Raw genomic sequence first — 22,407 nt, 5'->3', positions numbered from 1 at the left:
GAGCTCTAGCAATTCACCTGCCTGAGCCTCTGAGAGTGCTAGGATTACAGGATTGAGCCACTGTGACTGGCTATTTTTCTCTCTTTAAAAAAACAAAACAAAATGAACTTCAGAACATGCTAAAGAGCGGCGCCTGTGGCTCAAGGAGTAGGGCGCTGGTCCCATATGCCGGAGGTGGTGGGTTCAAACCCAGCCCCGGCCAAAAAACCAAAAAAAAAAAAAAAAAAAAAGAGTGCTAAAGAAGAGTATAAAAGCAAAAGTTAAAGTTGCTCTTTTCCACTTCAGTCTTCTAGCCCCGTTCTAAATAGGTAACCATAGCCAAGTGTCTTTGTATTTTGCTTTTCATTTAACTTCAGTGTTTCATCTCCTGTTCTTCTATGCGATAATGCCTTTTTTTTGAGACAGAGTCTTACTCTGTCAGTCTCTGTGTAGAGTGCTGTGGCCTCATAGCTCATAGCAACCTCAAACTCTTGGGCTCAAACAATCCTCCTATCTCAGCCTCCCAGGGAGCTGGGACTATAGGGCCCCAGTATAATGCCTGGCTGGTTTTTCTATTTTTAGTAGAGTCAGGGTCTCACTCTTACTTAGGCTAGTCTTGAACACCCGAGCTCAGGTCATCCACCAGCCTTGGCCTCCCAGAGAGCTAGGATTATAGATGTGAGCCACTGTCCTCAGCCTCCTAATTCTTTTTCTTGTTTCCAGTGAGAGGTACTTTAGAGTTCTTTCACTAAGACAGCGGTTCTCAACCTTAGTCACGACTCACAGGAACTGTATTAAATGGCCATGGCATTAGGAAGGTTGAGAACCACTGGACTAAGAGGACAGTGCTGGTTAAGAAAGCAAACTCCTGCCTAAGATTGTGAAATAAGTTTGGTGGGAGGAGGCATACTTTGCAGGAGGTTGTAGTGATGAAGAGACTATATATCAAGCTCAGTCATTTAGAGATCACTGTTTTTTTTACTTCAAATCTTGAATTATTTAGATGGGGAGGGAAAACATATAATTTATGAATTTTTTTTTTTTTAAGAGACGGAGTCTCACTTTATTACCCTCGGGAGAGTACTGTGGCGTCACAGCTCACAGCAACCTCCAGCTCTTGGGCTTAGGAGATTCTCTTGCCTCAGCCTCCTGAGTAGCTGGGACTACAGGCGCCCGCCACAGCACCCTGCAGTTTGGCTGGGGCCGGGTTCAAACCTGCCACCCTCGGTATATGGGGCTGGCGCCCTATTCACTGAACCACAGGTGCCACTTTAATTTATCAATTGTTAACTATAAGTTAGGCCTGTGTTCATTATTAACCCATTGGTATAGTGTTTATATTCTTAATAGATGTTAAAATACTGAAAGGCAGAGATTCTGTATTCTCAGGACCTACATAGGTCCATACATATGATAGGTGTTTATTAATGTTTTTTTTGTTTGTTTGTTTTGTTTTTTTTTTGTTTTTTGGCTGGGGCTGGGTTTGAACCCGCCACCTCTGGCATATGGGACCAGTGCCCTACCCCTTTGAGCCCCAGGCGCCGCCGGCTTATTAATGTTTCTTAAAGATGAAGAGGTAACTGCAGACGTTCATGTGTGGGCACTTATGCCATCATTACTTCTTACTGTAGCATATCTGTAAATGCACATGTATGTAACATCCTGGCAGCAGGAGTAGCCATGATCAGAACCATGTTAAATACTTTCGTTGTCCAACTTGACAATGGAGAATGTTATAAAAACTTATAAAGGAGCTCTTAAGAGAGTATCCAAATTAGTCTTTCTGGCAGGTGGGCTAATATTTTCATTTTTACTGATGAGACAGATAAGGTTAGCCTGAAGTTTACTTTTCTATGGCTAAGTGGACTTGAGATGTAAAATACAGATTCTTTGTATTTTCATAATGGTTAGAAGTTGAAATCTCTGGAATAATGTTCTGGGGGCAGTTATCTACCTTTGTGACATAATTGTGGTTGTCTTTTTATTTGTATTGATTACTGTTATTGAAGTTCTTTGGTTACAAGGAAATACCTCAAGTAAAAAGTGGAGGTTTACTGAAAATATAAAGAGGCATCTAATGGAACCAACAGCTTGAACTGTGACCAGGTCTAGTGGCAACTAGAAGCCTCTCCCTCCGCTGTTCCGTGTCTGTCTGGTGTTCTCACTGTTTCACTCATTGTGTTGACTTTGTTTACTTACTGGGAGTTTTTTCTCTGGCTTTGCCTTACCATAGCTCAGGCTTAATATGACTTTCCAGCTCCAGATCCCATCTCTGGTTGATTATGCAGTGTTTTTTATCAGGTATGGATTCAGAATCATTTGTCTCAGAATCATTTGAAAAAGTTAAAAATGCAGACCCCTGGACCCCACCCAGACATACTTAATCAGAATTTCTTTTGATAGTGAGTTTAACAATCTATATTTAAAAATAAAGTTAGGTGTGGTGACTCATGCCTGTAATTTTTGCATTTTGGGAGGCCAAGGTGAGAGGGCTTCAGGCCAGGAGCTGAAGACCACCCTGAGTACGAGCCAGCGTCTCCACTGAATGTAGAAAGATTTGCCAGAGGCTGGGCGCAGTGGCTCACGCCTGTAATCCTAGCACTCTGGGAGGCTGAGGCGGGTGAGTTGCTTGAGCTCATGGGTTCGAGACCACCCTGAGCAAGAGTGAGACCCGTTTCTAAAAATAGCCAGGAATTGTGATGGGTGCCTGTAGTCTCAGGTTCTTGAGAGGCTAAGGCAAGAGAATCGCTTGAGCCCAGGAGTTGAGGTTGCTATAATGCGATGGCACTCTACTGATGGCGACAAAGTGAGACTCTGTCTCAAAAAATAAAAAATAAAAGAAAAAGAAAAATAAGCTGGTGTAGTAGTATAGGCCTGTAGTCCCAGCTACTTTAGAGGCTGAAGCAGGAGCATCACTTGAGTCAGGAATCTGAGGTGGCAGTGAGCCCTGGTGACACTACTGCCTCTATCCCTGGTGACTGAGTAAGGGCCTGCCTCTTAAAAAAATATCTCAGATGACTTTTATTCATTTTGTATTTTGAGAACCACCAGAATCCAATTGCATGCCTTACGTGACTGTGAGTAGTTACCTTTGAGTTATGACAAAGATTGGGGATTATGTGATACCAAATAGTTTTCTTTTTTCTTTTCTTTGAGACAGAGTCTCACTATGTTGCCCTCAGTAGAGTGCTGTGGCATCACAGCTCACAGCAACCTCCAACTCTTGGGCTTAAGTGATTCTGTTGCCTCAGCCTCCCAAGTACCTGGGACTTCAGGCGCCTGCCACAACGCCTGGCTATTTTTTGGTTATAGTTGTCATTGTTTGGCAGGCCTGGGCTGGATTTGAACCTGCCAGCTTCGGTGTATGTGGCTGGCACCTTAGCTGCTGAGTTACAGGCGCCGAGCCGATATCAAATGTTTTAATGGTTTAAGAATGAGGACTCTGGGGTCACAATGCTTGGTTTGAATCTTGTTTTCATCAAAGTAAGTAATAGGACTTGGGCAAGTTATCCAACCTTGTGCCTCAGTTTTGTGTTTTGAATAATAGAGATAATACAGCTGCTTACCTCAGAGGGTTATTGTGAGGCTTAAAATAGGATAAGAAGAGTGGTTGCAACAGTACCTGGCAGAGTTAGGATGCAGAAGATAGTACTACTACAAACTCTGATACAACTACTATAATGAACGTGGTTGGGCTAACTGGTTCCAGCGGGGGCTAGTGTCTGCAGCGATGGCAGGCTGAGGGTGCAGCTAACCTAGTGAAGAATGGTTGCGCTCAGCTAAGCAAATGATTCCTTTGAGCTAGACTGATGCAAACTCATATATATTAACTAGGACAAGATAATCTGATTTTATTTTTTAATTTTTTTTGAGACATAGTCTCACTGTGTTGCCCTCGGTAGAGTGCTGTTCTGTCACAATTCACAGCAAGCTCAAACTCTTGGGCTTAAGCGATTCTCTTGCCGCAGCCTTCCAAGTAGCTGGGACTATAGGCACCCACGACAATGCCCAGTCATTTTTTTTCTTGCAGTTGTCATGGTTCAGCTGGCCGGGCCAGGTTCAAACCCACCAGCCTGGGTGTATGTGGCCAGTGCCCTACCCACTGAGCCGCAGGCGTCACCCATAATCTGCTTTTAAATTACTGTTGACTTGTATAAGAGCCAAATAAAGAAACCATTCTTTTCAAACCAAATTAATAGAATAATCAGCAGTTTGTCATCTCATGAACATTTGTCATTAGCAATGAAGTTATCTCCATGTAAATTGTGTCTGTGTGTGACAGGAAGGCTGTTTTTTTCTCTGCAGGGGGAAAGGAGATTCCCCAGAGGCTCGCGCATTGGCCAAGCAGGTGGCCACGGCGCTGCAGAACCTGCAGACCAAAACCAACAGGGCTGTGGCCAACAGCAGACCCGCCAAAGCAGCTGTGCACCTTGAAGGCAAGATCGAGCAAGCACAGCGGTGGATTGATAATCCCACACTGGACGACCGGGGAGTCGGTAAGGGCGTCCATGTACCTAACCCTCACTAAACTGGTCTCAGAGCAAATAAGTTGTTGAGAGGGGTTTGTAATTAGGTGCAGAAAGGATTCTTCAACCACTGGTAAGTCATTTTTCTTTCTTTCTTTTTTTTTTTTTTTGTAAGTCATTTTTCAATGTGATACCATTTCCAAATGTAGATAGTACAGTTCCTGTGATTTAATCAAGAAATATTTGAGAACAGGTGATTTTGCTATGGGTAAATAGGTTTTTATGTTGAATTGAAACTGAACTAAATATTGCCTATGTATATATCATTCTTTAGCATCTCTGTTATTACTGTCCTTGCAAAGTATAGAATTTTTGAAAATAAGGAAAAGGCAATAACTACCATGGTTATTTATTTCAGTTGTCGGAGCTCCTGCAACACATAGTCACCTTTTGATTTTGGGGAGACTTTAGGAGGAGGTCTGTAAGAATTAAGGTCATTTTGATAGTAAGCCTGCTAACCCTGAAAGATCTATTTACTTACTTTACTATATCAATTAGATAAAAAGGTAAATTTTTTAATTAGTGGTACCCAGAGTCTTGAGGGGTTGGGAATTAGGCAGATGTAGGATTTACTGGTGGAGCATAAATTGGTACAAACTTTCTGAATTTGGTATTATATGTCAAGTGCTTTTAGAAAGCTTATGCTCATTGACTCAGCAATTTGACTTTAAAGGCTTTGTTCTAAAAAATAATTACATATGTTTCCAAAGAATTAAATATAAGAATATATATACACGTTTAAATGTTTAATAAGTAAATGGTGAAATGATTATGGTTAATATGATAAGATATTACATAGATTTTAGATCATGATTTTTAAAGATAGTTAAGTAGAAAAATTAAAAGAATTAAAGTGTTAAGTAAAAAGAATCAATAGCCAGGCATTGTGGTGGGCGCCTGTAGTCCCAGCTATTCAGGAGGCTGAGGCAAGAGAATCGCTTAAGCCCAAGAGTTTGAGGTTGCTGTGAGCTGTGATGCCCTGGCACTATACTGAGGGCAATATAGTGAGACTCTGTCTCAAAAAATAAAATAAAATAAACAAACAAAAAGAATCAAGGAATAAAAGTTAATGTATGGTATGATCCCAATTTTGTGAAAGAAATGTATGTGTATATAGGTATATGGAAAGGGAATGCCTTAACATATTAATCTCCAAGTGATGGAATTATGATGTTTTATATATTATTTATTTTTTTGTGTTTTCCAGTTTATTTCTTTTTTAGGGAATCTCCCACTCATTAAATATTCTTATTAAAAAAAGAAGAAAACGACTAGAATGGCATTTTTGTTGCTTTCTCTGGATCTGTGTGAATTTCATTATTTTTCTCTTGGTCTAGGTCAGGCTGCCATCCGGGGACTTGTGGCCGAAGGGCATCGTCTGGCAAATGTCATGATGGGGCCTTATCGCCAAGATCTTCTTGCCAAGTGTGACCGAGTGGACCAGCTGACGGCCCAGCTGGCTGACCTGGCTGCCAGAGGGGAAGGGGAGAGTCCTCAGGCACGAGCGCTTGCATCTCAGCTCCAAGACTCCTTAAAGGTAGAACTCAGGAGCTCATGTCATTATAGTGTTTTTGTTGTTTTGTGTTTTGAAATAGGGTCTTGTACATTGCCGAGGCTAGACTGCAGTGGTGTTCTTATAGTTCACTGTAACCTCAAACTCTTGGGCTCAAGTAATCCTCCCGCCTTAGCTGCCTGAGTAGCTGGGACTATAGGCACACATCATCGTTCTGGCTAATTTTTCTTTCTTTCTTTTTTTGAGAGAGTGACAGAGTCTCACTGTGTCACCCTCGGTAGAGTGCTATGGCGTCATAGCTCACAGCAACCTCAGACTCTTGGGCTTAAGTGATTCTCTTACCTCAGCTTCCCAAGTAGCTGGGACCACAGGTGTCCCCCACAACGCCTGGCTATTTTTTGTTGCAGTTGTTTAGCTGGCCTGGGCCGGGTTCAAACCTGCCAGCCTTGGTGTATGTGACTGGTGCCGTAACTAGTGTGCTATGGGTGCTGTAACCACTGTGCTACGGGTGCTGAGCTTTTTTTTGAGACACAGCCTCACTATGTCACTCTTGGTAGAGTGCTATGGTATCACAGCTCACAGCAACCTCAAACTCTTGGGCTAAAGTGGTTCTTTTGCCTCAGCCTCCCAAGTAGCTGGGACTATAGGCGCCCACCACAATGCCCGGCTATTTTGTTGTTGTTGCAGTTGTCATTGTTGTTTTAGCAGGCTTGGGCCAGTTTGAACCCACCAGCCTAGGTGTATGTGGTGGATCCCTAACCACTGAGTTATGGGTGCTGAGCCAGATTTTTCTGTTTTTTGTATAAATGGGGTCTTGCTATTGCCTAGGCTGGTCTCAAACTGCTGGCTTCAAGTGATCCTCCTACTTCTGCCTCCCAGAGTGCCATTATACTTTTTATGCTTACTATTATGAAAAATGAAGGCGGGAAGAGAGAGTTTTAAAAAATATATAATAATTCTTTGCATCTAGGGAAAGTAAAGAGAGTGTGACCAAGGATGTAGGGAAATCCAGAGCTTATTAGGAAAAGTTCACCAGTATCTGCTTGCACTTAAATTTGTGTTTTCCAAATTTCCCTCACTCAAGAGTGCTCTATTCACTTGTCACCTGTACTTTTATTAAGTCATTAGTTTTCTTAAAAGGGACTCATGGGGTGGCACCTGTGGCTCAGTCGGTAGGGCGCCATCCCCATATACCGAGGGTGGCAGGTTCAAACCAGGCTCTGGCCAAACTGCAACAAAAAAATAGCCGGGGGTTCTGGCAGGTGCCTGTAGTCCCAGCTTCTCTGGAGGCTGAGGCAAGAGAATTGCCTAAGTCCGGGAGTTGGAGGTTGCTGTGAGCTGTGATGCCATGTGCCATAATGTAAGACTCTGTCTCTAAAATAAATAAATAAATAAAAATTTAAAAAAAATTTAAGAAGAAAACTTTATAATAATCATGAAATCATGCGTTTGTTTGGTAAGCTAGTTTTTTTCTGTTATCCTTTACAAGAAACACATAATTATTAAAAACATTGTGTACATAACACCTAAAACCATCTCAGGTATCATCAGCTTACATGCCGCCCATCTTGAGAAACAATCTGAGTGACAGAGAATTCTTTGTATAAATCCAGAAAACTTGAACTGGACCGTGTGTGATAACTATGAAAAATAGCTTTTTTGTGGCTACAAGAATCCTCTCCTTTAGACCTCTACTAAGAGATTATGGCCAAAGGGCCTCATCTGGCAAACGTCACGATGGGAAATCCTAAAGTACTCTTGAGTGAGCGAAATTTGAAAAACACAAATTTAGGTGCAACCACATACTGGTGAGCTTTTTCCTAATAAGCATTATCAAGTTTTTTCTAGAAGCTGGTTTAAAAAAAAATTCCAATTCTTGATTTCTTTTTTCTTAAGAAAATAAATTGCTTAGACATTTGATGATACGTGTACCAGACAATCCCTACAGTTACCATTGTTGTCCTCAGGTCCCACCAGCACTGGGAATGGTGTGGAACTCTCTTGGGGCCTTCTTTGGGCTCAACCCATAATTCTCATATCATTTCATAAAGGCCACCAAGAAAGGAAATGATTGGGTGGAAGAGTCTTTGGGGACATGTGGATCATGACTTATCTCTTGTACTAGACAACTAACCTCTGTGAAGGCAGAATTCCTAAGTTACAGCTTTTACGGGCTAGCTCAGTGCTCTGTACCCAGTCAACACTCAGCACATACTTACTGGATAAAAGGCTGAATGAATGAAGGGGTCAGCATTGTTAAGGACATTAGCAGATATGTTTTTGGTATATTTCTGAAAATTTTCCTTTGTAAACAATGTTTTCAAGGATCTGAAAGCTCGGATGCAGGAGGCCATGACTCAGGAGGTATCAGATGTTTTCAGTGACACCACAACTCCCATCAAGCTATTGGCAGTGGCAGCCACTGCCCCTCCTGATGCACCCGGTAGGGAAGAGGTGGGTATCTGGGGGCTTCCATTTCCTCTGTCGGCCTGCCCTGTATGGAAGGTGAGATGTGATTACACTGTGCAGGAGGAGCAGGGGTTGGGAAATTGTAGATGAAGGGTGGAAGGGACGAGTAGGGGAGGGAAAGCTTCACCGTCTCTTTTAGTTCCAAAGTATGCTGGTTAGGAATGTCTGTAGTTGTAAGCAGTAGAAGGAACACCTGATCGTCAGAGGTGAAAATGGGGTTTACTTTGATCACAAAGCGTGAAACATGGAAACAGATAGCTGTGGCATTGATTCAGTAGCTTATCATGAAAACTGCCATTTCTTTTTCTTATTCTTTTCCTCGTGTTGGATGGCTGTTGCCACCCCAGGCATCCTGTTAAAGTCAGGAAGAAATGAAAGATGGGTGTTCTCGAGTCACAACTGTACCTTTATTTAGTTTTAATTTTAAAAATTAAATTACTTAATTTATTTAAAAATAAATAAAGTGCCCTTTCAGGACAATCTTTTAAATCATTTGATACTATTCTTCTGCTCAAACTCTTCCAATGCTCCTCCTTGTCTGAGAGTGAAGCCAGGGTGCTAGCAGAGTGGGTGATGTGCTGGTATACCAGCTCTCCAGGAAAACAAGAAACCCTGATTTGAAGTATTTGTTGATTTTGATGATATCAGTACTCCCACCATGGCTATTTCAATGCGAAGTCACTGGAAGGAGAACTGGGAAGAGACGGGCATCTTTGATTCTTGGAAGCTGGTGTTTGAGTCTGTACAAGTGGTTTTAGCACAACACTGAATCTGGTCCCTCATCCCCTTCTCTGACCGCACGTGCTCCCTCCCTTCCTCCTCAGTGCCCTCGTCCCCGTCCATGTTGCCCTCCTGTGCTGTGTTCCTAATCTCCCTTGTATAAGGTTTCCGTGTTCTAATCGGGGCCTTTGCGCTTGTTCTCTCTGATCTTTCCACAGATAACTTTATCTATTATTCACTTCTTCCTCGTTCTACTGAAATGTCACTTTTGGGTGACCCCCTAACATAGCAATGCCACCCACAGGGATTTCTTAAGTCTCCGGATCCTACTTTTTTCTCTTTAGCATTTATCAACATTTAACTCATTTGCCTCATTTTTTGTTTGTCTGCCTCCCGTTAGCATGAAAGCTCCACTTCGGCAGGGACTTAATTTTGTCATTGCTTTATTCCCAGTTCCTAGAACAATGCCTGGCACATTGTTGGTGCTGAATGAATGAAAGTAAAAGCTTTTCCAGAAATCCTCCAGGAAGGCTAGACCTTGTCTCATGGCCACCTCACCAGCAAAGTAATTTAGGAAAGCAAGTATTTGGTTTTCTAGCCTTATATTTATTGGCAGCAAAGGAGAAGGGGTTTGGTCAGCTGCACAAAATAATGAAGGAGTGGTGGGTAGAGGTTCGCGTTACTCTTATTTCCTAATAATATTTTTTCTCTAGCCTAAGTTACTAGGCAGTTAATCTCATGGTTTCCTTAAGCTGGCCTGATTTGCTATTTTTTCTTTTTTTTTTTTGGAGACAGAGCCTCACTCTGTCACCCTGGGTAGAGTGCTATGCCATCATCATAGCTCATAGCAACCTCAAACTCTTGGGCTTGAGCAATTCTTTTGCCTCAGCTTCCTTAGTAGCTGGGGCTACCGGTGTGTGCCATTACACCCAGTTAGTTTTCCCAGTTAGTTATTTTTAGTAAAGATGGGGTCTCGCTCTTGCTCAGGCTGGTCTCAAACTCCTGAGCTCAAAGGATCTACCTACCTCGGCCTCCCAGAGTGCTAGGATTATAGGGATGAGCCCCTACACCTGGCCTAATTTGTTATTTTTTCATATCAGACTTCTCTGACTTTCAGACTAGTAGATCAACTATCTGCTGGTCCTTCCCACCTAGATGCTTTAATAGATATGAGAGTGGACAATTAAGTTCATGAACTCATACTAAAAAAGTTCTACATATCTCATTGCTGAGTATCACTATGGTTGCCTTTGAAGTGTCCCCCTTGGGAAGCTATGTATGACGCCAGTGCCTAGTCTACCCTTCAAAGTGCTTTTTCTAGTATGAGTTCCCGAACTTAATTGTTAAACCTTGTATGATGACATCTCTGATCACCATTCCAGAAAATGAGTTCCAAAATTGCTTTGTATGTTGTCCTTATTCTGTTCTCTCGGAAATTTGTGAGTCTCTGTTGACTCTTCCCTTTTCCTCATTGTCTCATAGCAATAAGCATCAAAGGCAAGCAACATTGACCTCACAAATATTTCTTGAATCCTTTCTGTTTCCCGTTTGCCTTGATACAGTTCCAATTCTGAATCTTTTCCCCTGCTGCCTGTATGACTACAGAGCTCTGATTCATCTTGGAATCTGTTACTAGGCCACCAGTAAAATAAAAATAAAAATCTGATCATGATACTCTGCTGCTCTCACATTGGATAAAGCCAGAGCTCTGTGATCTGGCCTCAAATATTCTTTCTTTCTTTTGTTTTGCAGTTTTTGGCAGGAGCCAGGTTTGAACCCACCACCTCTGGTATTTGGGGCCAGCGTCCTACTCCTTTGAGCCATAGGTGCCACCCCAAATATTCTTTCAATACTTCTTTCCTACAAACCCCTGACTCTCTATCTTGCTCCAGCAGTACCTAGGTGCTTGGAGTTTCCTGCCATACTCTGTCTTTTCCATGTCTTTGTTCTTTCTGTCTCTCTTCCGCCTTTTCTCCTCAAGCTAATTCCTGTTTACCCTTTATCCTAGATTGTTTGCTTTCTAGACAGGGTAAGTGGCTTTTCTTTTGCTCCCATAATATCAGTTCTTATTCCTATTGTTGTACACAGCACACTGCATTATAAATATCTGTTGATAGGCCCTTTTCATTCACTAGGCTCTGAGCTGCTTAAGATGCAGATATTGTGTCTTACGCATTCTTGTATCTTCAGTACCTATTCCAAGGGTCTGGCATATAGTAGGTGCTCAGTAAATTTTGCTTGAGTGTTGCTGTCCACTGGCCCAGTCAGAGACATGGAGGTAGACACTGCAGATGAAATGAATGATTTATTAAGGGATGGCTGGTGCTCAGGCACAGCAGCAAATGGCCGTTCTTATTCACATTCTCATATACCCCAAATCATCAGATAGACATAATCCAAGAACAAGGAAGACAAAAGGTAAAGATCCAGTGAAGTACGTACACACCTTTCTAAACCAAGAATATCTTGTTTAGAGATAAACAACAATGGAGATGAACCACAAAGGGCTGGGTTGTCTGCTCTGTATGCCTACTTCTCTGTATGATTAACTGAAAGTTTTTGTGTAAATAGAGGTAGGGGATTAAGTGCAACCGTCCATTGCCCGAGGCAGATGCACGACCTGGCGAGAGCCCTCCAGGATATTCTTTCCTTTAAGGTGTGACTGCCTGCATTTTTCAGCAAAGCTGCTTATGTGAGCTGGGGGAGAATATCCCCCCAAACTCATATCTAGCCCAAGTACTGGAAATGTCCCTTCTCAGGGTCTCGTAACTTCAAGGAGCACAAATGAGACTGATTCACCTACCAGGGTGCAGTGGACTGTGCTCCTTCAATTGAGTGACAAGAAAAGTTAAGTTAAGCTATCAGTTAAATCAGAGGGAGAGCAGATGTGGTCTGGAATTGAGAAGGTCAACCAAGGTAGACAAAAGCCCTGTAGATCCAGGGTGTGGGAGCCCAGCTAGGATATAAGGGACTGAGGCCAAGAGAGAAGAGGACTAGGTGATCAGGGATTTTGGTCAGAGGTTGTGAGCATTAAATGGCAAGAAGCAAATAGCTGAATCCAAACAGGAGGCCTATACAAGGAAAAGACTTGAGAGGATAGACCCAGAACACTGGCAATGAACTTAGAGCCTGCTAGTAAACTGAGACACTTTTAGCACCTAGAGCCGGAATGGGTCTGCAAGTTGGTTGACAGACCTTCCGGGGAAGAAAAAGGAGGGATATGTTCTTCCAGGAAGTTTCTAATAGGCGGTGCGTATTGCCTTAACCCTGACCCAGTGCTGTTTGGTATGCCTTGCTTTTCCAAGCATCTGTTCTAACAATGTTATCCAAACAAATGACTCAAGAGCTTTTCTCACTTTAATTAGGTTAAACAGTCCCCTTCACAACCTTGCATAATACCCATGTTGAAGGAAAAGTTAACTTTTTTTTAAAATTTGGGAGCAGAATGAAAAATTAGGTAGATGTTTTTGCATTTGGGTTAATAAAATCCGCCATCCTTGCCCTTGTGTGCCTGAGTATGAGTACCAGCTATTGTTTTTCCCACGGAGGTCAGGGCAGAGTTTTTACAACATTAATGGTAATGGATATATGACGGATACTGTTCTGGGCAGGCTAGAGTGCACTTTAGGACTCCGTGTGGATATTCTGGGCTTTTGATGTACCTGGCCACCGACGACTGAGCCTGGAGGGGTTGACTGTCTTCTTCACACGAAAGGATAAACTTTTGAGAATAGGAATGATTTAGTCTTCACATTCTGCAAATTACCTGTTGCTGAGTATACAATAGTGTGTGTTGTACTTGTACTTGGTAAGCACTAGTTGAAAGTACGATGAAATGGTGTGTATGTGAATGTGTGCATATGTTCTGCTTGTGGCTAAACCTCTGGAGATCTGCCAAGGCCAAGATTTGGAGTTTGATTGTTGTTTATTAACTAGGGTTTGATTTTTATCTCTGAAGTCTTTGAGCACTTACTGTCTCTGTTAAAGAGAGAGCCTTTTTCTATACTGCCTGACCTATTTTATTGAAATAAATTTTCTTGATATCTTTATTTTTTCCTCAAGGTATTCGATGAGAGGGCAGCTAACTTTGAAAACCATTCAGGAAGACTTGGTGCCACAGCAGAGAAGGCGGCTGCTGTCGGTACTGCTAATAAATCAACAGTGGAAGGCATTCAGGCGTCAGTGAAGACGGCCCGAGAACTCACACCCCAGGTTGGGTATTGCTCATTCTTCATTTCAATACTCATCTTACAGTATTCAGTAAAGAAAGTTAATTGCAGAACAGTTTCTATACATTTTTTAACATCTACTGTCAGATGGCATTAAAAAATATGTACTCTACCGGGCGGCACCTGTGGCTCAAGGAGTAGGGTGCCGGTCCCATATGCCGGAGGTGGCGGGTTCAAACCCAGCCCCGGCCAAAAACCAAAAAAAAAAAAAAAAAAATATGTACTCTAGTGTCACACTTAGTGATCTCTAAGGTTAGGGTTATAGGAGACTTTCTACTTTATACATTTGTAATTCATAATGTTTGAAAAAAAATTTTTTTTTATAATGACCACACATTATTTTTCAAAGTAGAAAAAAACTAGTAATCTCCCTTCTCCCCACATATACATATAATTAGGAAAATATTTGTATAATCTCAGGAGGTTAGTTTGTTTTGGTTTTAGAATTTATATCTTTCCCTACATTTCTATGAAGGTATTTTTTTAAAAAATTCACCTGTTTCCAGGCGGCGCCTGTGGCTCAGTCGGTAAGGCGCCGGCCCCATATACCGAGGGTGGCGGGTTCAAACCCGGCCCCGGCCAAACTGCAACCAAAAAATAGCCGGGCATTGTGGTGGGCGCCTGTAGTCCCAGCTACTCGGGAGGCTGAGGCAAGAGAATCACTTAAGCCCAGGAGTTGGAGGTTGCTGTGAGCTGTGTGAGGCCACGGCACTCTACTGAGGGCCATAAAGTGAGACTCTGTCTCTACAAAAAAAAAAAAAAAATATTCACCTGTTTCCATAACTTATTTTCTTTTCTCCACTTAATTATATCACCAAGGTATAAAATCAATTGTATAACCAAGATATAGGTAGTAAGTTTGGAAGCAAAAGAAGATTGGACAGGAATTAAAGGTCAAATATGTGATAGAGTTTCTTAACAATACCAGCTCCACGTCATTTAGTGTGATGTTTGTGTGGTTTTCTTCTATTCAAATTATAGAAGATCCATTATTTTTTTTATTCATTTATTCAGCAGATATAAAATGCCTATAATATATTAGGAATTATGCTAGGCTATGCAAATATGTGATACTGGCTTATATGGGAACTTATGGGGAGAGACGGGACATATTGGTTGTTCCACTTTTGCCTAGGTGGTAGGTTAACAAATTAGATTCTCTTGAAAAGTCACTTATCCAACTTTTAAAAAATATGAACATGTATAACTTTAAAAAATATCTTCCATGAAGTATCACAAGAATGGAAAAGTAAGTGTCCAATGTACTCAATACTTACATGAAGCCAGTAGACAAAGTAATACATGCCCACACAAGAGAAAACTCAATTCATTTCGAGTTGCAGGGAGGGAGGAGGGGCATTGGTATGCTCCCACCTAAAGGACACAATATAAGGGTATATGGCACACCTCTTGGGTGCAGGGCACAGCTACAATAGGGAGTTAACCTAACTCAGTGGTTCTCAACCTTCCTAATGCCTCTGAATGCTGCGACCCTTTAATACAGTTCCTCATGTTGTGGTGACCCCCATAAAATTATTTTCGTTGCTACTTCATAACTAATTTTGCTACTGTTATGAATCATAAGGTAAATGTCTGATGTGCAGGATATATTTTCATTGTTAGAAAGGGGTCACGATTCACAGGTTGAGAACTGCTGAGTCCTAACTGATCCAAACATTGTAACTTAATCATCTGTACCCTTATATTAATCTGAAAAAAAATCTTCCATAAAACATTAAACATAAAGCATAGAATTTATTATAAAACTGAGATTCCTAAAAAAAAAAAAACACACACACACAAAACTAGGCTTAAGACAATTATGGAAAAGAATGAGGACTTTGTAGATCTGGACTTGAATCCTCTGTGACCTTAAGGCTTAGTTTCCTCATCTGTAAAATAAAGCTAATTCCTTTCTAATGGATTGTTTCAAGGATCAAGAGTATGCGTATCCAGCCTTTATTTTACCAGATACTAAGTAAATGTTAGTATCTGCTGTTTATTGTTGACTAGCCCAGACCTCTAGAAAAAGCCACTTAAAATTTCTGAGTCTTGGTTTTTGCAATTATAAAGTGGAAATATTATTTGTCCTGTTTCTCTCACAGGATTGTTGTGAGCATTCAGTAAGATAACGGATGTAAAAACACTTTGGTAACTATAGACAGGTATTTTTATTATTCATAAATCAGCTTTGAGTAATTTTTAGTATCTTTTTTAATGTTGCCTTTTTTTTTTTTTTTAAGATGAGGTCTTAGGGTCTTGCTTTATATTGAGTGGGCTAGAGTGCCGCGGTGTGATCATTGCTCACTGCTACCTCATACTCCTGGGCTTAAGCCATTCTCCTGTCTCATACTCCTTTCTGAGTTGCTGGAACTACAGGTGTGCACCACCATACCTGGCTAATTTTTTCTATTTTTTGTAGAGACAGGGGTCTCATTCTTGCTCAGGCTGGTCTTGAACTCCTGGCCTTTAGCAATCCTCCTGCCTTGGCCTTCCAAAGTGCTAGGATAATAGGCATGAGCCATTGCTCCCGGCCTTTAATGCTGTTTTTTAAAATGGAACAATTGACACCAAAGATTTAAATATTTTTCAGTACTCTTCCAAAGTATCAAATGAACACTGATTTACTTTGTCACCTTATTACCTCCTTGAAATCTGACTGTGACAGTAAAATCTTTGTGTGAAGGGCCCATTCCAGGGAACTGTTTATGAGACCAACCCCATAGCGTTCAGCCTGAAAAAAAGACGTGCCACTTTTTGGCTTGAGAGTGCCACCTGTAGGTAAAGAGGAGAAAGCTTCGCTTACGGTTTGTATTTTGAGTGGGAGGGTGCCCTGGTGTTTAAAGGTTGTTTTTTCACTGTCAGGTGGTCTCGGCTGCTCGCATCTTACTTAGGAACCCTGGAAATCAAGCCGCTTATGAACATTTTGAGACCATGAAGAACCAGTGGATTGATAATGTTGAAAAAATGACAGGTAGAGTTTTGAATAAAGTTCTTATTGTCTAATCCATGAGGAATGAGTTCTGAGAAACTTGAGCGGGACTGGTTAAGTGACTCAGCTGTAATTGTATAAAAGGACAGTCATGTGCTCGACAATGTACGTGGCCCTGATTAAGGCTGCTGAGCAGTGGCGGCTTCTCGTTCAAGCCTTGCAACTTTGTCAGAAGAGAGAGTCTTTGAGTCTCTTTTATTTTAATGCCGCCCTCCCAGTATGATGTTTATTGTCACAGCTCCTATCTTCTCTTTGAATAGTGTCTTTGCTCAGACTGATCCAGAGTTTAGTTTCAGAGGTTGAGAGGCGGTGTTTGCGGATACAGTAAGTGTCCCTGTCATTGTCAGCGGGTTCACATTTCAAGGAACCACAATAGCTACCATTTAATACAACTTGTCTCAGAGTGCCCTCCAACTTATCAACTACGTAGTTTTTTTTTTTTAAAAAAAGGGAGAAACCAACCACCAACAAACCTGTGTCTGTGCAATTGAAGCGGCACCTCTGAATCCTCTTCTCTGTGGAGGAAGGGATAGGAGAGACAGGAAGAAATGAGGGCTGTAGGCTTTTCGCTGCCCCTGCAAAACCTGCTGTGACGGAGGTCCATAGCAGCCAGAGATGAAAGCAGAGCTGCCGAGGTGTCTGAAGAGAGGTAACAGAAACAAGACGCAGGCTGTTAGGGTTATTAGAATCCTCCGCATGGCTCATCTTGGGCACCTACGAGCTGCCAACAAGCAACAGATGGCTGGGGAGTGAGACGGGAGGAGAAAGTGCTCTAGCAGCTAATGTGGTGGTGATGTGATGGTTTCAGACGCAGTCCTTGTTTCCTCCTGATGTTGCATTTCTGGTTGTCTGTGGTAGATACAAGAAGGCCAGTGACCACGGTTGGTATAAATGCTGTGAACCCATATGGCCTTCTGGGCTATGTCCTCACTTTTTTTTTTCCCCTATGGTGTTCATCTGGCAGCTTTTGATTGTGTAGGAAGAGCTTTGAGCTAAAGGAGAGAATTCTGGGTGTTACATTTTCTCATGAAAACCTTGAGTGGACAAGTGTGTTTTAGAGTCTCTGTTCTGCTAAAATTGAAACTAAATTCTATTTTTGTTCTAATAGGGCTGGTGGACGAAGCCATTGATACCAAATCTCTGTTGGATGCTTCCGAAGAAGCAATTAAAAAGGACCTGGACAAGTGTAAGGTAGCCATGGCCAACATTCAGCCTCAGTTGCTGGTTGCTGGGGCAACCAGCATTGCTCGTCGGGCCAACCGGATTCTGCTGGTGGCTAAGAGGGAGGTAGAGAATTCTGAGGATCCCAAGTTCCGTGAGGCTGTGAAAGCTGCCTCTGATGAATTGAGCAAAACCATCTCCCCGATGGTGATGGATGCAAAGGCTGTGGCTGGAAACATTTCTGACCCTGGTAAGCAATCACGGACTCTAGCTCTCCTCAGCTGAGAGGCTGACTCAGGAAAGGGAGTGAGAGAATATGTACCCCAGGACCACTGCATACACTGTCTGGGAGCAGAAACTGCAAACTTGTAGTTCAAGACTGCTAGTTAATCTCTTTCTATCCAAATCTCTGCAGTATCAGCAGGCTTATTCTAGGTTTATTTCTCTCCATCAACTTCCCTGTGCTTTCTTAATGTCATCTGGCCAAAGATTCCTTGCCCTAGTCAGTTATTATTTTGGAAATTTCTCAAAGATGCATGGGAACCATTTTGCCATCCATTTATTTTATGTAACATGTTAAACTTCTCTTGTGCTTTTCTTAAAATACTGTTTTCTCTGTAAATCATTCTCTATTTCTGTCAACTCTGGAGGACTTAAGTTGACCTCCTGGTCTCCTAGGTTCTGCACTAAACAATCTGGTTTTTCTTTAGGTGAATCTTGATATTTTCAGTACTAGGCAGACCATAATTAGAGTCACTTCTTCGGTTGGTATCACCTGAGTTCCTTCCTGTTTTGAACATCTAATATTTCTAGTCTCATCTATGAGTAGAATATAGTCAGCGGGAGGGAGGGGTTGCCGTATTCCTTCCTGGCTCAGACAGACTCCTTCTGATATTCTCAATCCAGCATCTCTAAGGACATGCTTGGACTCCTAATTGGAGTTTCTAATAGTTTGAGTGGATCCCTGAATTCTAGGTGACCGGATGCTATAGTAGCAGCTCAATGTAGGGTTAACATGCTGAATGCCAAGTTGAGCAGAAGAGTAGAGAGAAAGGTGAGAAGTACTGTAGGGAATGTACACTCAATCTCAAACTGACATCTCCCATGTTCTGAGCTGGCCGGCCTTCTCAACTGCATCGTCATAGGAGGGCCGATGGCTGCCACCTGAGTCCAAAGTGTTCACGCACCCAGGAATCTCCTCAGTACTTGTTAGAAAGGCTGAGAAACAGCTGGTTTATGACACTTCCAGCTCTTTGCAGGCCTCAGGGTATTAACCTTGTTCTACCTCCCTTCCCCTTCAGTCACTGCCTGTGATGCTTACTGGCAGCTTCACATCAGCTTTTGTTAATGGAAACCAGTTCTTCTGCTGGATAGACTGTGCTTTGGGGCACTGACCTACCTACCCAGCTGAAAAGGAGGGTGTCTTGTGTTTAGGCCTGCAAAAGAGCTTCCTGGACTCAGGATATCGGATCCTGGGAGCAGTGGCCAAGGTCAGAGAAGCCTTCCAACCTCAGGAGCCTGACTTCCCTCCTCCTCCACCAGACCTTGAACAACTCCGAGTGAGTAAATTCAGAGATGGGGAGAATTGAGCAATAAGTGGTTGTGACTGTAGCTAGAGAGAGGTAGATTGTTTTAGAGCCTCAGTCACTAGGTGGCTGGGCTTAGCTCGACTTGGAGCTTAGAGGGAGGCAGAGCTTGATTTTCATTCCTGAATCTAGTGGAGTTATAACCTAGTTCTTACGAGAGTGTGGTACTGGCCTGCTGTGATGGGGAGTGGCTGGAGCAGAGGATCTGGCCTTGGTAAGTGTGGATGTCAGAAGTGTGAGGTAGTGAGTTGTAAAATACTCTGCACAGTTTGTGGCAAAGAGATGGCATATGTTCCCAGTTGATAACAGTAAAACTGAGGTGGTTGGAGTCTTGTGCAGGTTCTTTCCTTTACTTGACTTTATTATTTATTCATTTTTTAATTTAATTTAATTTGTTTTTGAGACAGAGTCTTGCTTAGTCACCCTGGGGTAGAGTGCCGTGGCATCATAGCTGACAGCAACCTCAAACTCTTGGGCTCAAGTGATTCTCTTGCCTTAGTCATGACTTCTAGAGTCAGGATCTTAGAAGGCATTTGGTGTAGCTGTCCACCAAATGTAGCTACCCCGAGTAGCTGGGACTACAGACGTCCGCCACTCACCTACCTATTTATTTTTAGAGACAGGGTCTCACTCTTCCTCGTGCTGGTCTAGAACTCCTGAGCTCAGGCAATCCACCTGCCTCGGCCTCCCAGAGGGCTAGAATTACAGGTGTGAGCCTCTGGCCTGACGTTTTAGTAACAAAAGCAATGCATGCTTTAAATAATTTTTTTCCTCAACTATAATTTAAAATCTTTTGGGCCTCCCACAAAGTATCATGAATGTATTTTTCCATGGTGTATGAAGAGGCTAGCTGGGCAATATCTGGCAGATACAAATCCTAAAATCCTTTTTTAGTTTACTGATGAACTAGTAAGAAATAGTGATTATTTTTAGACAATTACTCCAACTAACAGTAGTAGAAACACCTTGACCATATCAAGGCAATAATTTGATTTACTCTCTTGATATTTTCTCATATTTAATGTTATGATAGTATAAGGGGTTAGGTTTCTAAGTTGCTTGAGGACGAAACTGGGTCATCATACATATAGCTAAGGAACCATACTTCTTGAGACAGTCTTTTTTTTTTGTGGTTTTTGGCCGGGGCTGGGTTTGAACCCGCCACCTCCGGCATATGGGACCGGCACCGTACTCCTTGAGCCACAGGCGCCACCCCAGGAACCATACTTCTTAAGCCTCCAGAAAGCTTCCTTTTATTCTTAACAGCTGGGCTCTTGGTGGGTAGTTAGAGCAAGGCTATTCCTGGGGAATACCATTTTATATGATCAGTAATCGTGACATTTAGAGTAAGGATCTTGGAGGGCCTTTGGTGTAGCTACCCACCATTCACAGATGAGGAACCCGAGGCCACAGGGAGAAGTTACTTGCCTGTGCAGTTGCTGTGTCATAGAACCAGGACCAGAACTTCTGTCTTCTGTGGGGATGTTTTCAGAATCCTTGACCCAGTAGTGCTGTACATGCCTCCCTGGGATATGACCAGAATAGCAGCTGCTGGGTTTTTGTGGAGAAAAAAATGAAGAAAACATGCTTCTTTTGAGACTGAAGCCGGTGGTCCTGGCTGCTCCGTGTGGGTGAAGTGACTGTGGGTGGCTTTTCTAGGGATGCTTTTTAGAGGAAAGGAAAGAACTCTAGGTGGGCAGTTTCTAGGGGGGAGTATTTTCTAGGGCTTGGCTTACAACCTACTTACTCTCTTTTTTAGCTTACTGATGAGCTTGCTCCTCCGAAACCACCTCTGCCTGAAGGTGAAGTCCCTCCGCCCAGGCCCCCACCACCAGAGGAGAAGGATGAAGAGTTCCCTGAGCAGAAAGCCGGGGAGGTGATTAACCAGCCCATGATGATGGCGGCCAGGCAGCTCCACGATGAAGCTCGCAAATGGTCCAGCAAGGTAAGTAGTGAAGCGTTCCTTGTTGAGGAAGGATGTCTTCTCAGGAGGAAGAACCACGAACACAGCCCAGGAAGAAGAATCTGTCTGGAGTCACCTCCTCCCCCTGCTTTGGTTCCTACGTGGCCATCTAGCATGTTCTTCTGCGCTTTAGTGAGAGATTTTTGGTGCTTGATGATTTCTCCTCACAGCAAAAATGAGAGTTAGGACGCCTGTGGTGTGAGAAGAGGGCTCCTTTCCTCTTTGTTCATTAGCTTGTCAGCGGCCCTGACCCAGGATATGTGGGGGCTCTTAGAAATTGTTTCTCTTTTTTGGGATTGCTGAATGTTTTTAGGTGCTGCGCTGCTTATTATCAGAGCTCCAAATATGAAAGTGTCTTCTGCAGGGTATGCTGCTGGAAGAAATGTTTGCATTTTCTGTTTTGTCACTGAAGCAGGTAGATTGGTATCTTAGAAGCCATGTGCTTTGTCCTTACTCACAAGCCTCTAACCTCTCAACTAAGCTCCAGGCTAACTCCAGTTCAGCAGATCTGAAGGTGTAAATGTTAATGTGCTTGGTGAAAATTTGGATGCTGCAGCGGTCATGTCCCATGAATAAATTTTGCCTATTTTCCCCTAAATGATGAAAAGTGAGTGGTAGCTTTTCTGGATAAGAGCAAAATATTACTGTTAACCTTGCCATGAAATGTAGTTCTAACTCAATCCTAAACTGTTTCTAATACAACCGCAGATCTTTATTCCTACCATTTGCCTTTATTCTTTTCATATCCTCAATGCATTCAAGCTCTTGTATGGATTATACTGCCTCAGGGACCTCTCACACCTCAGCTGATCAGGGATTGTTTTCAGGCTGGGAAATTCACCTTAATTTTTAACTTTTGTGTTTTTCTGAACTGCTAGCTGAAAGCCTAGGTTCTAAGAAGGAATGGAGACTTTGCTGGTATTGGACCTGGTGTGCGGAATTATTTATAATAGCGTCTCTCCAACTGGGACAGGCACAGTCCTGGTGACAGTGAAGCTTGGTTTTACTTAGAGATTTTTAAGGAAATTTTAATTTCATTAGAATGAACTCTGATACATTGTGCAGTGAAACACGAAATGTAAAGGTCAGATGTGAAAGCGGGGGATGCAGACAGTACTGGGCTACATATTTGCCTCACTGTGCCTTTTGTGACAAGAAGCCCTCAGCTCTGGCTATCTTCCAAGATTGGAGCATCAAGGGTTTGCTGACTTTGAGTTGTGTGAAGTCAGGAGTTACTAGAACCATGTGTGTTTTGGGGGGTGTGGGGAG

At 42.5% G+C, this 22,407-nt stretch overlaps 1 protein-coding gene across 4 annotated transcripts in view; it reads left to right on the top strand.

The window, feature by feature from the left end:
• The window catches only part of VCL (vinculin), a 115,464-nt gene that overhangs the window by 86,841 nt on the left and 6,216 nt on the right, over positions 1-22,407 (top strand). For all 4 annotated transcript variants that reach the window (XM_053586046.1, XM_053586050.1, XM_053586047.1 and 1 more), the window contains exons 11-18: positions 4,285-4,475; positions 5,843-6,042; positions 8,344-8,472; positions 13,270-13,419; positions 16,302-16,410; positions 17,537-17,839; positions 19,024-19,148; positions 20,935-21,120. In XM_053586046.1, the coding sequence (XP_053442021.1) occupies positions 4,285-4,475; positions 5,843-6,042; positions 8,344-8,472; positions 13,270-13,419; positions 16,302-16,410; positions 17,537-17,839; positions 19,024-19,148; positions 20,935-21,120 (1,393 nt within the window). The remainder of the gene's footprint in view (positions 1-4,284; positions 4,476-5,842; positions 6,043-8,343; positions 8,473-13,269; positions 13,420-16,301; positions 16,411-17,536; positions 17,840-19,023; positions 19,149-20,934; positions 21,121-22,407) is intronic.

This window comes from Nycticebus coucang, chromosome 3 (genome assembly GCF_027406575.1).
Source record: "Nycticebus coucang isolate mNycCou1 chromosome 3, mNycCou1.pri, whole genome shotgun sequence".
In the NCBI taxonomy this organism is placed as follows: domain Eukaryota; kingdom Metazoa; phylum Chordata; class Mammalia; order Primates; family Lorisidae; genus Nycticebus; species Nycticebus coucang.
Note: the sequence above shows the minus strand (reverse complement) of the source record. Positions and strands in the feature narration are given on the sequence as shown.